This window comes from Vollenhovia emeryi, unplaced genomic scaffold, assembly GCF_000949405.1.
Source record: "Vollenhovia emeryi isolate VEMERY1.0 unplaced genomic scaffold, V.emery_V1.0 DF939128.1, whole genome shotgun sequence".
In the NCBI taxonomy this organism is placed as follows: Eukaryota; Metazoa; Arthropoda; class Insecta; order Hymenoptera; family Formicidae; genus Vollenhovia; species Vollenhovia emeryi.
Window position 1 is genome coordinate 3,099,554 of NW_011967238.1, and position 13,640 is coordinate 3,113,193.

The 13,640-nt window shown below is 48.4% G+C and overlaps 1 protein-coding gene across 6 annotated transcripts in view; it reads left to right on the plus strand.

Annotated features, from left to right (window-relative positions):
• Positions 1-1,840: 1,840 nt before the first annotated feature.
• The window catches only part of LOC105568689 (homeobox protein extradenticle), a 59,300-nt gene continuing 47,500 nt past the window's right edge, over positions 1,841-13,640 (plus strand). For 5 of the 6 annotated variants that reach the window (XM_012024549.1, XM_012024547.1, XM_012024552.1 and 2 more), the window contains exons 1-2: positions 1,841-2,716; positions 6,167-6,240. In XM_012024549.1, the coding sequence (XP_011879939.1) occupies positions 2,484-2,716; positions 6,167-6,240 (307 nt within the window). In that variant the 5' untranslated portion in view covers positions 1,841-2,483. The remainder of the gene's footprint in view (positions 2,717-6,166; positions 6,241-13,640) is intronic. The other variant, XM_012024553.1, reaches the window with a different exon arrangement.

The window sequence follows — 13,640 nt, forward strand, 5'->3', positions numbered from 1 at the left end:
CCTAAGTGCTCATATTCATTTACATCCCCATACGCAGGTTTCGCGAGCGACAGGCACGATAAATATTTGAGGCAAAACAAAAACTGCCATTTGATATAAATAATAAAGAACAGATCTCTGCATACATTTGACGATAGAACCGGCTAGCGAAGATAGAGTTCGTTTTTGTGTTCTTTAAGCAAAAGCGGCATTTCAATGTCTAGACACTGCTGCTTTTAAATTGAATATGACAATAATGTCTAGCGGGACCCTAAAATCCCATTTGACTAAAATAAAAGTACACCAGTCGCTTAAAAAATTAAGAATAACCAAAGAGATTTCAAACTTCTATATTTACTTATAATTTAACCTTAGCAGTTTCAATTTATAAATATAATTATTATAATTATTTCACGGACATATGATTCAAGTTCGACAAATGTGAAATATTCGATTTTCGATTAAAAAATTACTAGCAAACGTCGGGCGACTCGAATAACGCGAAAGGACGCGTCGATATTTTCGTCAATTTAACCCGATCTTCGAATCCCGAAAGATTCCGTTACGGCAAATCCGCGCGGTTGTTACACTCGGCAATCGCGGGTTCAAAAACCGGCCTCGCTGGTATGCGCCGCGCCACGCCACTGCCGCGCCATGCCGCGCACTTGATTTACGTTTCCCGCTTCGCAGTCATGGTCGCCTCGGCGGCGGCCATCTTGCGCGCGCGCGGCGACTGCGCAGCAGCGTGCGCCCGTGTAATTTACGACTCCCTCTCGCGCGCGAGCGAGCCTCTCCCGTTCGCGAGAGAATCCGCGGACAGATTTTCATCGCGATTCGCGGCCGTCGGCGCGAGTTCTCTCTCGACGGTCTACGCGTCGACGAACGCGCGACAAACACCAGGAAGCGCCGGCGTGCGCGCGAAAAAGGAGCAGGACGACCGTCGCGGTGGGGACGCGAGCAAGAGAAAGAGAGAGAGAGAGAAGGAGATAGGTGGGCGGAGTTTGCGCCCGTGTGCGAAGCCGGCGACGGAGACGCGCGCGAGCGACGCGTTCCTGGAGCGACCACGGGGATCGCCTAGTGGCACGGCAGAGCGTCGAGGAGGTTATGAGCCCGCGGCCACGAGCGCCGTGAGAGTCGGGCGGCCACAAGGCACAAAGCACGGGAAGGTGGATGCGCGCACGCGGCGGACGACGGTGCGTCGTGAGCGCGGGACGAGAGGGGGGAGCGGGTGACGCGGCGCGGCGGCGGATGCATGGAACGCTCTGATTGGCCGCGGCGGCTGCTATGGCCGCCGATTGGCGTACCGCACGCATATACCCGAGGGCACAGCACGGACGCGCACGTACACCCGCGAGCCGCGTAGCAGTCGCTCGAGCGACCGAGGACAGTGAGAAGAGCGACGGAAACGGTCGGTCCGCGCGCGCGTCATCGTCGCCGTCGTCGTCGTCGTCGTCGTCGCCGCCGCCGCCGTCGTCGCAGTAGTTTCCTTGAAAGGCGGAGAGCTCGGTGTGCGACGTCCGTGGCGCGGATGGCTCGGAGAACGACGCCGATCTTCAGCCATAGCGAGTAAGAGGGAGAGAGAGAGAGAGAGGGGAGAAGAGAGATATATTATATATATAGATATATACATAGTGTGGAGTCTCGACGAGGGAGGAGTGCGGTCCGGGCGCGACGCCGACCGTCTCGACACAACCGCGTATACGTAAAACCCGACAATCCGTCAATGTTAGAGCCGCTAATCTCAACTTGCCCTATATTGTGTATACCAGATTTTAGAAGTCGATAATTAGAAGCCGCGAGTGCATCACCGAGCGCAGCGGTGCGGGGGGGAGAGAGAGAGAGAGGCGGGATAAGAGAAGAAGAAGCGCATCGCGGGAAGGAGGCAGAGAGCGAGCGAGCGAGCGAGCGGGACGCGCGCGAGAGCGACGGGAAGGGAGACGGCGACGGGACGAAACGGAGCGGAGCGGAGTTGGAGCCGCCGCGCGACACGCAGAAGGACAAAGGCACCGCGGCGTTGGCATAACCTCCAAGTCGCTCGCGCCGCGCGTTTCTGCGCGAGGCAACGGTGCGTCAAGAGTCACGAGGTGTTTGTGACGACGGAGATAAAGTGAGAGAGAATATATTTTTGCAAGTGTGCAACGCGCGCCTTCCACGAGATCGAAGGATCCGGAAGAAGGCGAAGAGAGAAAGAGAGGGGGAGAGGAGAGAGGAAGCACGTGTATCATTACTTCCGGCCAGCGGCATCGTCCGACGAGAGGCAGAAGGTGGCCGGATCCGTTCAAAGTTTGTCGCGCGTTCTTCCGCGACACCTGGTATACGAGTTAAACGCGTAACGCGCGCGTGCCGCCGGTGCGTGTACACGCACCGGAGTTAGCGTTCCGTCGATCGTTCCGTTTTGCGTAGAAACGCGCCGCCACGCGTAACGTCGTCCGTGCGCGAGCACGGTGGGCCGCGACTAGACTCGCGCCAGCGCCGGGACTGGAGCTAAGCCGAGCATCCGGTTGATGGATGAGACTGGCAGGATGCTGCAACACGGTGGATCAGGTGTGGGTCTGATGGGTGGCAACCAGGGCCAGGCGGCCCAGAACACCGCCGGCTACGGCAGCATGGGCCCGGTCGACGGCACCGCGGCCCAGGGCCCCGACCAGGCGGTCGAGGCGCGGAAGCAGGACATCGGCGACATCCTGCAGCAGATCATGAACATCACGGACCAGAGCCTGGACGAGGCGCAAGCGAGGTACGTGCCCGAGGTTCATCCTTTCTCCCTCTCCCCCGAGCTCCGCCATTTTTTTACGCGCGGGACGCGTCTCTTTTCGATCTTGCCCCTGGTCGAGTACCGTTACCTTTTTTTTTTCCTCTCCTCTCCTCTCCGTCTCGTCTCTCCGAACGTCTCCTCGTCCCGCACCCGCCCCTGCCCCTCTTCGCTCCCCGTCGAACGTTAAACGTGTATACGCGCTTTATAGTTGCATCGGGAGCGTCGTATTCGTAATTGCCACGACCACTCGCGCTGAAGCGTCCTCGGGGCCTATCAGCGTTACGTCGGGGCTGAAAATTACGTTTACGGCTCGTTAATAGCGGAATTAAAGGCTTAATGGCACTTCCGATTTACGAGGCCGATTCGTTAGCCGGCGGGAGAGCGGCGCCGTGTAAACGAAATTCTCGTAAAAGACGATGCCCGCGTATAAAACACGACGCGCGCGCGCGCGGTTTTATTTCGAGTTCATGGAAACGCGTTAAATCGCGCGGATTACGAAGTGTACACCCCGGCGTTTACGCTCCCCGTCGATTCCCGGCGACGTGACGCGGGAGGCGCGCGTCTTCGTTCCTCCCCGCGTATCTCGCGTATCAAATTAAAAGGAACACGCGCGGAGCGCTTGGCGCAATCTTTGCAGTTAATTATACGGCATTATAAAACGCGCGACGCGCTTATTAATGACGACGAGTGATAATACGCTCCTACTGTGCGACCGCGCGACTTCTCGCTCGCGCGTACACGCTCAGCTAATTACGCGCGCGCGTTATTCATTGGCGCGTTAATCAGCCTGATTTATCACGCGGAATACACATAGTCCCGAGTAAACATCCTCTCTGCCTTTTTTAATGATAATTCGACGGACCCCGCGGGGCGCTCGTCCGCGAGATAAGATCTATCGACCCGCGAGGAGATCGATGCTGCGATTCTATAGTTTTTTTTTAACGATTTCGCGAGTAAACAAAATGACGAGGAATAAATCCGCTCCACGCGGACAGAATGGGAACGGCGGCGCCTGGACACGCGAAAAAAAACTGTAGCGGTAAAGCTTGAGACTTAAGAGTTTCAACCAATTGAATTTTTCAACGTTGCTCGAGTTTTATAATGGCTGCTTGCGGTCTTGAAGGCCCAAACACACGAAAAGACTATGACCGCCGCACACACATCCCCGTAACAGTTTTGACCAATTGCGTTGCTCGATTCGGTAGTCCGTAATCGCATGAACCAATGCGATTGGTCAACGTCTTAAAGTCCGGTTTACAATGAGTCGTTGGTCTGAAGTCAGAACAATCTGACGGATCTTTTTTCTGCCGTCTAGAAAGGAAAATGATCAACATATTCCGACTTATGATTAACGAATAACAACTCATTGTAGACCGGGCCTTAGGGTTACTTTTACGGAAATTTGTGTGCGGCGGCTCTTAAACAGTGAAACTCAAGACTAAAGCCAACACGGCATACGATACTATTTTTCCTGTTGAATTGTTTACGAGAGTTAAGGATGCAGAGTTTTAGATCAGATGACTTAAGGCTGAATCCTGATTGGCTCTCGTAAGCAATCCAGTAGGAAAAATAGTACCGTGTGCCGTTGACTTTAGTCCCAGTTTACAATAGATGATTTAAGCCTTAAGAAATTGACCAATCACGGTCAAGTATGAGTAGAATACGCGACTGTGATTAGTCAATTTTTTAATGCTTAGGGTTTAAATCTATTGCAGACTGAGACTTGAGAATCTCGACCGATCGGAGTTTTCAGCATTGCTTGAGTTTCAAAATGACTGCTTACGTACTCGACAGTCATTGGTCATTTCCCTTAAGTCTTAAGCCCGGTTTACAATGAGACAGAAGTCAGTAGTTAGAAGACATAAGCGAGTTATAAGCCTATTATAAGACACTCACAAGTTGGAACGCGGCAGTCGTAAGAAGATTGTAAAAATCCAATCCTTCTGACTTATAGTTAATACGTAATTTATGATTGACCACTCACAGCCAATCATATGCCCACCATTTTTATCGAGAGCGCCAAGCCACATCTGGCTTTGGGGTTATGGTTATATTCCGAAATATTTACGTGAGAAAAATTTGTACTTGCTGACAGTTTATAGTATATGCGTGTAGGTATATTATAATTTTCCTACAAAGAAACATTTCAGAACATAACCTTCTTAGGTATTTTTTAAGTGTTGTTCCACAAAACTGAGTTTAATCAAACTTGTTTAACGATGGAAATCGCTGCATACAACGAGAATATTGATGATTTAAAACTCATCGAGCTGGTTGAGGCACATAATTGCCTATAAATTTCCACGTCTCTGATTTGCTCGATTATAGTGACTTATGATTCATTGTGGATCAGCATTTTTCTTCATGGTTTTCAACTTACGGTTCATGATTTCTGACTACTGACTTCTGTCTCATTGTAGACCGGGCTTTAGGTTTCGACCAATTACATTGCTCGATTCGGTAGTCCGTAATCACATGAAGCAATGCAATTGGTCAAAGTCTTACGGTTATTTCTACGGAAATTTGTGTGCGGCGGTCCTTAAGCAGTAAAACTCAAGACTTAAGAATTTCGACCGATCAGAATTTTTAGCATTGCTTAAGTTTCAAAATAGCTGCTTACGTTCTCGACAGTTATTGATAATTTTTCTTAAGTCTTAAGTTTTCTCGCTTCAGTTCCTTCATGGTTCGGGCTTTAAGGGCCTGAGCAGAATGGCTATCTTGTATTCTTAAGACAATGTTTTATGTTCTAAATCTTTGCCTTAGAGTAACGCACAATGACTGTCCTGTGACTTAAGAATACAAGACAGCCATTCTGCTCGGGCCCTAAGTCTTTTACCAGTGGGTTTTTTCGTATGCTCAGGCCTTAACCGGCTCCTCGTGTTCGACCGATCGTCCGCGCGCACACACACACACGACTAATCATGTGCCTGCCCGCATTCATGAGGTCGGCCTCGCGCTTGTGTGTGTGTCAAGGTATATTAAGTACCTGTCCGCGTGTTTGACGCCGCCACAAAGAGTGCCAGATGCGCCTCCCGCGAACACGCGTGCGTTTCACGGGGCGAGGCGCTCGGTAATTTTCGCGACGTGCGATTTAAACGCCCGGCCATTTAAATATCGCGGCCCTCAATTAAGCGCGCGGCCTTGAATTAAGTTAATTGCCTTTATTAACACGCCGAGCCGCTAATCTCGATGGCGGTAGTTGTAATTTCGCGTGTAATTTGCACGCCAAGTGGCGCCTAGACTCGCCTTCCTTCCCTCACGTCGGTTTTTCCCTCTCGGCGGATTCGGGACCGACCACGCTCCTTTTTTTTCCCCCTCGCCAGAGGAGTCGATCTCGAGTCGGCCGAGGGCTCCCGCGTCGACCTTCTCGCCTTTCCCGCGATTTTGGGTGGCGATTTCGAGAGCTAATCCGACGTTCGGTCTGCCTTGCAGGAAACACACCCTCAACTGCCACAGGATGAAGCCCGCCCTGTTTTCGGTGCTTTGCGAGATCAAGGAGAAGACAGGTGAGTGATTTCTCTCTCTTTCGTAGGCGTTTGCCCTTTTTGCCGCGCACGGATCATTAAACTTTACGTACGGACGACTCGCCTGCCGCGCTAACAGATGAATGGAATTTTTAAATGAGTCAATTTCGAACGCGACAAACTCCCGCTCGTGACTCTCGCGCCTTTCCCCGCGGAGAGACCGCCGCTTCAGTCCACTCTTCTGCCTTCTGCCTCCTCCCGACGCCGTGTACTTGTACACGTGTGTGTTTTATGTAACGCGGGAATCAAACGTCGGCGAGGATCACAGGCGCTCTTGGAGGGAGAGGAGAGAGAACAGAGCAGATCGACTTGCGATTTGCCTATTTCCCAAGCCTTCAGATTGTTTCTTTTATAATTGGCTAAGAAATAATCGTGCGCATACAGTGTTCTGTAATCTCGTTTGCGACTTAATAAAATCATAAAACTCGCGTGTAGTTTAAAATTCATGCACTCAAAAAAGTAATCTTGCAACTGCAGCAACAATTTTCTAGGTACGAAAAATAACAATGAGATATATGAACCAATAGTCAATACTGCGAAATCGCATATGTGTTGTATTTAATCAATTTAAATAACAGAAACAGAATTCTTATTTCAACTGTTAGCGAATGTTGGAAAGCAAGTCTTTCTGTTACGCTCATCCATTAAATAACTTTTGATTGTGGTACATAAACTGTTATATTTCTTACAAAGATTGTTCTAGCTATCCAATGTGAATGATTAATCAATGTAGAAAATTGTTGTAACGGGCAGATTCTAATTAAAAAAATTTATTTTGGGGGATTTGAACCTAGACTTTCCTACACTCAGAGAAAAAATTATAGTAATGGCAACTATATAGGTGAGAACTATACAAATTTTAGTCATAGAATTATTGTACATAGTTTAATTACCTATTTCATAATTGTCGTCACTAAATTAATGGTTAAGAGAATTAATAAATAATAGTTGCACAAACTTAATCGGAAAAATAACATTAACTATATTACTTTAATTCTATGAAGTGTTTTATAATTATTACAACTAGACTGAGTTATTACAAGAACTAATGAATTATAGTTGCACAAACTAATTGAATTTTTTAATAGGAAGCCTATTGATACCCCACCCCATATTAAAAACTGTAAGGCGCAACAAAGGACAAGTCATTATAGTTTTGAGAGATAAATTTTGATTATCCGTATTATCGTTACATTATGTTTCAAGCAACTAAATGTTTTGATAATAATGACCATAAAAATATAGTTTAGGTAATCATGTTAGAACAACAACAACAACGTTATTTATATAGTTGTATTAATCATATCATTTGACAAATCTGACAATATTTCTGTATTTCAATTCACTATAGTTTTTTAATTTCTATAACCAATGACAAAAAGTTGAGGTGCTATTTGATCACATTTTTATAGTTGTAGCAATTATTTTTTTCTCTGAGTGTACACTGGCGGGCGTTTCACCAATTCGATCACTGAGGCATGAATGATTAATATTTAGTCACGAAACCTAAACTTTCCAGAAGGTATTACTAGGATGTTGCTGCTATAAATTTTTCAGACTACAAACAATTTTCTAACAGATACACGAAATAGTGATAAATTTTTACGACGCCTGGAAATCTACCTGCGTTAGGGTTTTTTTAGTGTGGGAATGTTTCTTCACGTTCTCGTATGGGTTGGCAAGAAAGAGAAATATGGAGTGGCTGTTAAAGAAACGAGAGAACCAACGAGAAAATTGAATCAAACATGTCGGTGATTTAATCATTAATAGCGCAAATACCTAGAGAGAAAATATAGGTACAAGATAAACTGAGAAAAAAGATTATTGAAATGACTAAATACGTTTAGTCGGCAATATTTCTTCAGTTCAAATGTATAAGTTTGTTAAACAGACAGTGATTCATATTGAAACATATATTTTTATGAATCGACGAATATTTTTACGAATTGATAAATCTTTGCTTGGCAGCCCGTGATCGCCGCATATATTATAATATATGAAGAAATATTTCTTGATTCAACACTTTTTTTTCTCAGTGTACAAAATGCTACCCGGCACTCTGTCGCTTAAGAACGTAGGCGCGCTCGGTTCGCACGCGGTCAGAGAAGTGTGTGGGCCCGAACACACGAAAAATCCACCAATCGGATTTTTCAGCATTGCTGAAGTTTCAAAATGGCTGCTTACGTTCTCGACAGTCACTGGTCATTTGCTTTAAGTCTTAAGTTTTCCTGTTTAAGTTTCTTCGTGTGTTCGGGCCTTAAAGCTTACACGAAGAAGTGTAAGCAGTATAGTTTCAAATACTACATATTTTCCTATCAGTGTGAATACATAAAACATTTTTGGGGCGCCTGATCTTCTGAAAGGGGGAGGGAGGGAGGGATGTTCTCTTCCCTGGGTCCGCCTCTGACGAGGATGCATACTCTTTTTGCAGCGTCACCGATTGTATCTGCGCGCGAGCGAAGTCTCGTTCCATTTCTGCGCTGCGCGAGTTATTGTGCGTCATAAATCACAGGTCTTATTTAAAGCGCCTGACTTTCGGCGCGCGCGGATTGATTTTTAAATCGCGTTTTTAACTCGGAATCGATTGGCGCCGGTCGCGGTCCCGGAGCGCGGGCACCCGGCGGCCCTCGGTGTTCTACGCGATGCGCGCGGAGGAGGGATTCCTACGACCTTCGAATCGTCGCGAGAGAAACGCGATAATGAGCGATAAGGCCTGTATTTAATCTCCGATCGCGTGGAAACGAGATCGAGCCGCGATCTCTCCGCGAATAAACGTCGACGTTCGAGCTGGTCGTGTCGCGGCGGGCCGAGATCGAGAGATCATGGGAGAGAGATCTCCGTCTGCGACCCTTCGGCCACCCTTCGGTCGCGTGGACCCCTTGCGAGACCCCTCCCCCCATTCGAAACTCGTAAACATAATTTTTATGCGATGTTTGGATTACTTTTACGCGCGGATCAAGAGACCGCGAAACGCGCAATTATTTCTGGGGGGCGACGCGATCGTGGGAGAAGAGGGGGCGAGAGAGATCGCGGGGGTGAGCGGGAAAGATCGGTGGGGGGCTGGCGGCTACATCAAAAGTATTCGCTGCCCGTTCGGGGGTGGAAGGTCCACACCACGCCCCTCAAGCTACCCTCTTTCGCATTGCTTTTCCGACGATGTATGTGTGTGTCTGCGCGCGTGTACTTGCGTACACGCATTCGTACAGACACAGGTACACGAGCGCGCACAAATAGGAGGCATGAGGGTGTCGTTGGCGCAGCGCGGGCTGTGACGTCAGCAACGACGTCCCACGTTTCCGTAACGTTATGATATCTCCAAATGGGCGAGAGAAGTCGTCCCTCTCTCGCGATCGAAGGCAAACGCCGTAGATTATTGTTTTTCCTCTCGAGGAAAAATTTGCATGCGCGCGCGAACGTGCATTTCGCCCACGCGTCTCGGAAACCCCGTGGGGTTTTAGGACTCTGCGCTTCTTCATTGCCTTTGTCGCCTCTCGCTGTCGTTGCATCGTTCGTCGTCGCTTCGTTATATCGGCATTTTTAATTGTGCTTTACCTCGAACTCGCCAAAATATTAACTGTTCCGCATCAGTTTTGTATGAACGTGTAGGCTAATTCCTGATTTTTGTTAAGAAATCATATCTTTAATATATCCTACACAGAAAATTGCTTCTACTTTACCGATATACATCATTTAAATAGACGAGATACATGTGCACATGTCACACGTTTATACAGTTTGCGTATACACACATGGAAAATGTATATGTGTTCTACCTGTGCCGAAATTCATGTGGGAAGGCATCAGTGATTCCTATTGCACGTATTTTTCTTGCGAAAATGTCCTCTGAACCTTCTTTATGATCTCAACGTGATTTTCTTATCAAGACGTTCCTTGAATATTTTATACACGCAGATATGTTAGTAACATTTTTACAATAATAATATGTCTAGCAATATTTTATGGAAGTTAAAATGTATCTGGGACATCTAGAATGAGATTTTGTCATATTCCGCAACTGTTCCACCTTTCCGCGTAGAAGAGTTTGATCCTAGATGTGATTCGCGTTGAAAATTAGCAAAAGCGTCGGTGACGATTGCATCGAAGAGTACTTGATCTTTCGACGCGGAAAAAGGAGAGTGAGGAACAGAGAAAGTTTCAGAGCTTTATCATAAACAAAAAGGGCGTCAGGGTATGATGAGCACTCGAGGCGATGAACTGTTTTAACGGTCCTGTATCTTTTATGAGTTCGGCCCGGCTGCGTGCAGTGCCACACGCGCGGGCGCGCGGAAAAATGCACCGAGGGCTCTCTCCTTCTCGCATTATGGGTGGGGAAAAAGAGACACGGGATAGTCGTAGTCAAGTTTATGGGCGATGGCTGACGAGGCAGTGAAAAAGTACTAAAGCAAGAGGAGCAGATAAACGCTATGTTAAGCAGACCGTTTTACCAGCCATTTAATATAATCGGCTCTCGCGTTCGCTCTCTCTCGCGCGCGCCGCTCAGATAACTTCGGATCAAGACCGTACGAGGTGGGACCGTTCTCCCTCGCGGCTGGAACCCCATCCCTTTGTTTGCCGCCGATGTCCGTCGTGCCGTTACAACGTTGCGAATTTTTATTTCGCCAGCCGTCTTCGCCCCTTGTCGACCTTTCAGCGAAGGAATCCGAATTACGCGCGAAATTCCGCGCGAGGAATAGAATTCTCCGCCGCCCGTACGAAAGCTGAGATAGACGAACATTATGATGTCCGCTTCTCGTGTCCCCAAATCTCTGCGATCGCATTGAATTATAACGTCGCGAAACAAAAAAATTACACGAATATCTTGCTTTATTCGCAGACATTAATTTCTACATGTCACAGTTCGATAGGATAGATTTATGAGCCACGGGAGACTTTTTATATTCATGAATCGGATTAGCTGTAAACCTTGACCAGCAGTCACGGAACGTATCTTCGCTACACGGAGAGAATTTTCTCTTAACATTTATCCTGAAAATTATGTAATCGTGGAACAACGCGGCATTTCTATGAATTTTATGACAGTTTTTCAAGTTTTACTGTACATTTCAGTAGGGGAAAGTCCCCTATTATGAGATAGCGGGGTTTCTGCTAAATTAATAGGCATTATCTGTTGGCTCCATCATGAATTTATTGCCCTTGGGGTGAAATCTGTTTAGTGGAAAATTGATTGTTGGATCGTGTAATCGTTGCGAAAAAGGATCTGTGGTTGAATTTGGACGAATTTGAAAACCTGCTATCTCATAATAGAGGACTTTCGTCTAATTAACTTACAATACTCTTTACTAGTGAAATGTATGGTAAAATTTGAAAAAACCCTCATAAAGTTCTTCGAGATGCCGTGTTGTCCCACGATCGCGTGATTTTCAGGACAAATTTTATGAGAAAATTCTCCCCGTGCAGAAATAAATTGGACGCGCGACGAAAATCCATCTTGATGCGCAAGTGTGGACGAGTCGCACGATCTTTTCGCCCACGACGTCGATGATCTAAAACGCTCTCGCGATCAGTGGATCGCGTAGATCTTGCTTTTGCGTCAGGCCGAAAATCTAACTCGGCGCGAACACGAGCGGAGAATCGGACGCTCGCACTTAGCGCTAATTGTACGATGCAATTACGAGACACGCAGCCGGGCAACTCGTTCGATTCGCGTTAATGGACCGCGCTCGAACATCACGTGTAGCGATCGATCGGGGACCTAAGAGGCAGCCGGGCTCCGACTACGATTTGTCACGGTCAAATTGGAAGAGGCGCTTTCCTTCTGTAACGCGTTGATCTCCTCTCGAAGACCTGTTTCGGGCGAGCACACCGCTCAGGACGATTTCCCGTGGGGCGCGCGTAGATCCCGAATACCGAGAGAAGAAGACGGAGAGACAGGCCGGCCCGGAGATCCGCGGGATTTCTCCGCTCGCCTTTCAACCGTTGGCCCCCAATCCCCCTTTTTTTCGTCCTCTCCCGGTGCGGACAGCTCTTCAGCTCGCGCGGAGCAGCTGGCATAATCCTCCGCGTGGTGCACCAAACTCGGGAGGGGAAAAAAAAAACCTCGAGGGTGTCGGGTCGAGGATGTCGGCGGGAGGGCCGAAACCCGACCTGGTTGCACGATAAATAGTCATCTCGGTGACTGTCGGGCGCGGAATCGCCGGACGATGAACTTTTCGGGATCGCGCGCCCGGCCGGCCGCGACGAAACAAATTTAATCCGCGGCCGAAACAGATAATTCGGCCGAATAATAATCCGCGTCGCTGCCATTAATCACGGATCGGCCGATATTGATTTCGCGCGCGGCGCGCAATTCGATTGGCTGACTTCACTCGCGGCCCGTCATTGCGTGCATGACGCACGTGCGTTTCACGCGGCGCGCAATCGGTTACACGGGGTGTCCCGCGCGCGGATCAAGTCCGGCGGTCCGTCTGTCGATTCGCCGAGGATTTATTTAATTTCGAACGCCGCCGCGCACACACCGTCCTCCTCGATCCTCCTCCGCAGTTTTGAAACAATGGCGAGCTCGCGCGAACAATTAAAAATCCATACTTGATTTGGCCGCCGGCCAACGGCAGCTCCGTTTCCTGTCGCACACACCCGTGTAACGCGCACAAATGTCCGTCCATGCGCGCTGTCGCTCATTGTTGCTGCCGTGTTAGCGACGCTCGATACTTTTTAACATAGCACGCTCTTCATTAGGGAAATCCTTTTTTTTTTCTTTCAACGTCGGGAGGAACAATCGATTTGAGGAGCGAATTTTATTCGGCGACGGACGGACGTAGCGAAAATTGTATTCAGAGACATAGCGACCTTTTGCGCCGCGTTGCATGATATGTTAATATTAATCCGAAAGGCGAAACGGCGAAGTCGGGCCCACGTGAGAGTCTTCGAGCGCCATTGCGTTTCGCTGCAACCGGCCGACCTTGATTTCGCCGAGCGCATTTCACGCTGGATTCACCCCCGTCCTTTATCTCCCGTAATTAATGGCCCCGTTTGCTTCCATTTATTACGCGAGTACGACATCGAACTGTCTTCAGCACGCCAGGCTCTCGCGCGTCTCGTTCTTTGCGCCGAACGATTACAAACACCCCTGGTACCTTTCTCGAGGAGTCCACGTTGATTTCGAAAATCGTAGGACCTCGAGTGAAGAGAAGGAAATTTTAATTAGACAAGGACGCGCACGACTGCTCGGCCGAGTTCGATCGTGTACGAATCGCGTTCTGTTATTGTTACAATGTACGAAACGTCGCTTCGGTTTTCGAGAGGTTGACGCAGCTTCATTCCGGCTCCAGCTGGAATGTCGTTCCCCTAGCTTCGCTTTCCTTTTCTTCTTGTACCCGCGCCTTTCGTGTCTCTCTCTCTCTCCCCCCCCTCCCCCCGCCCTC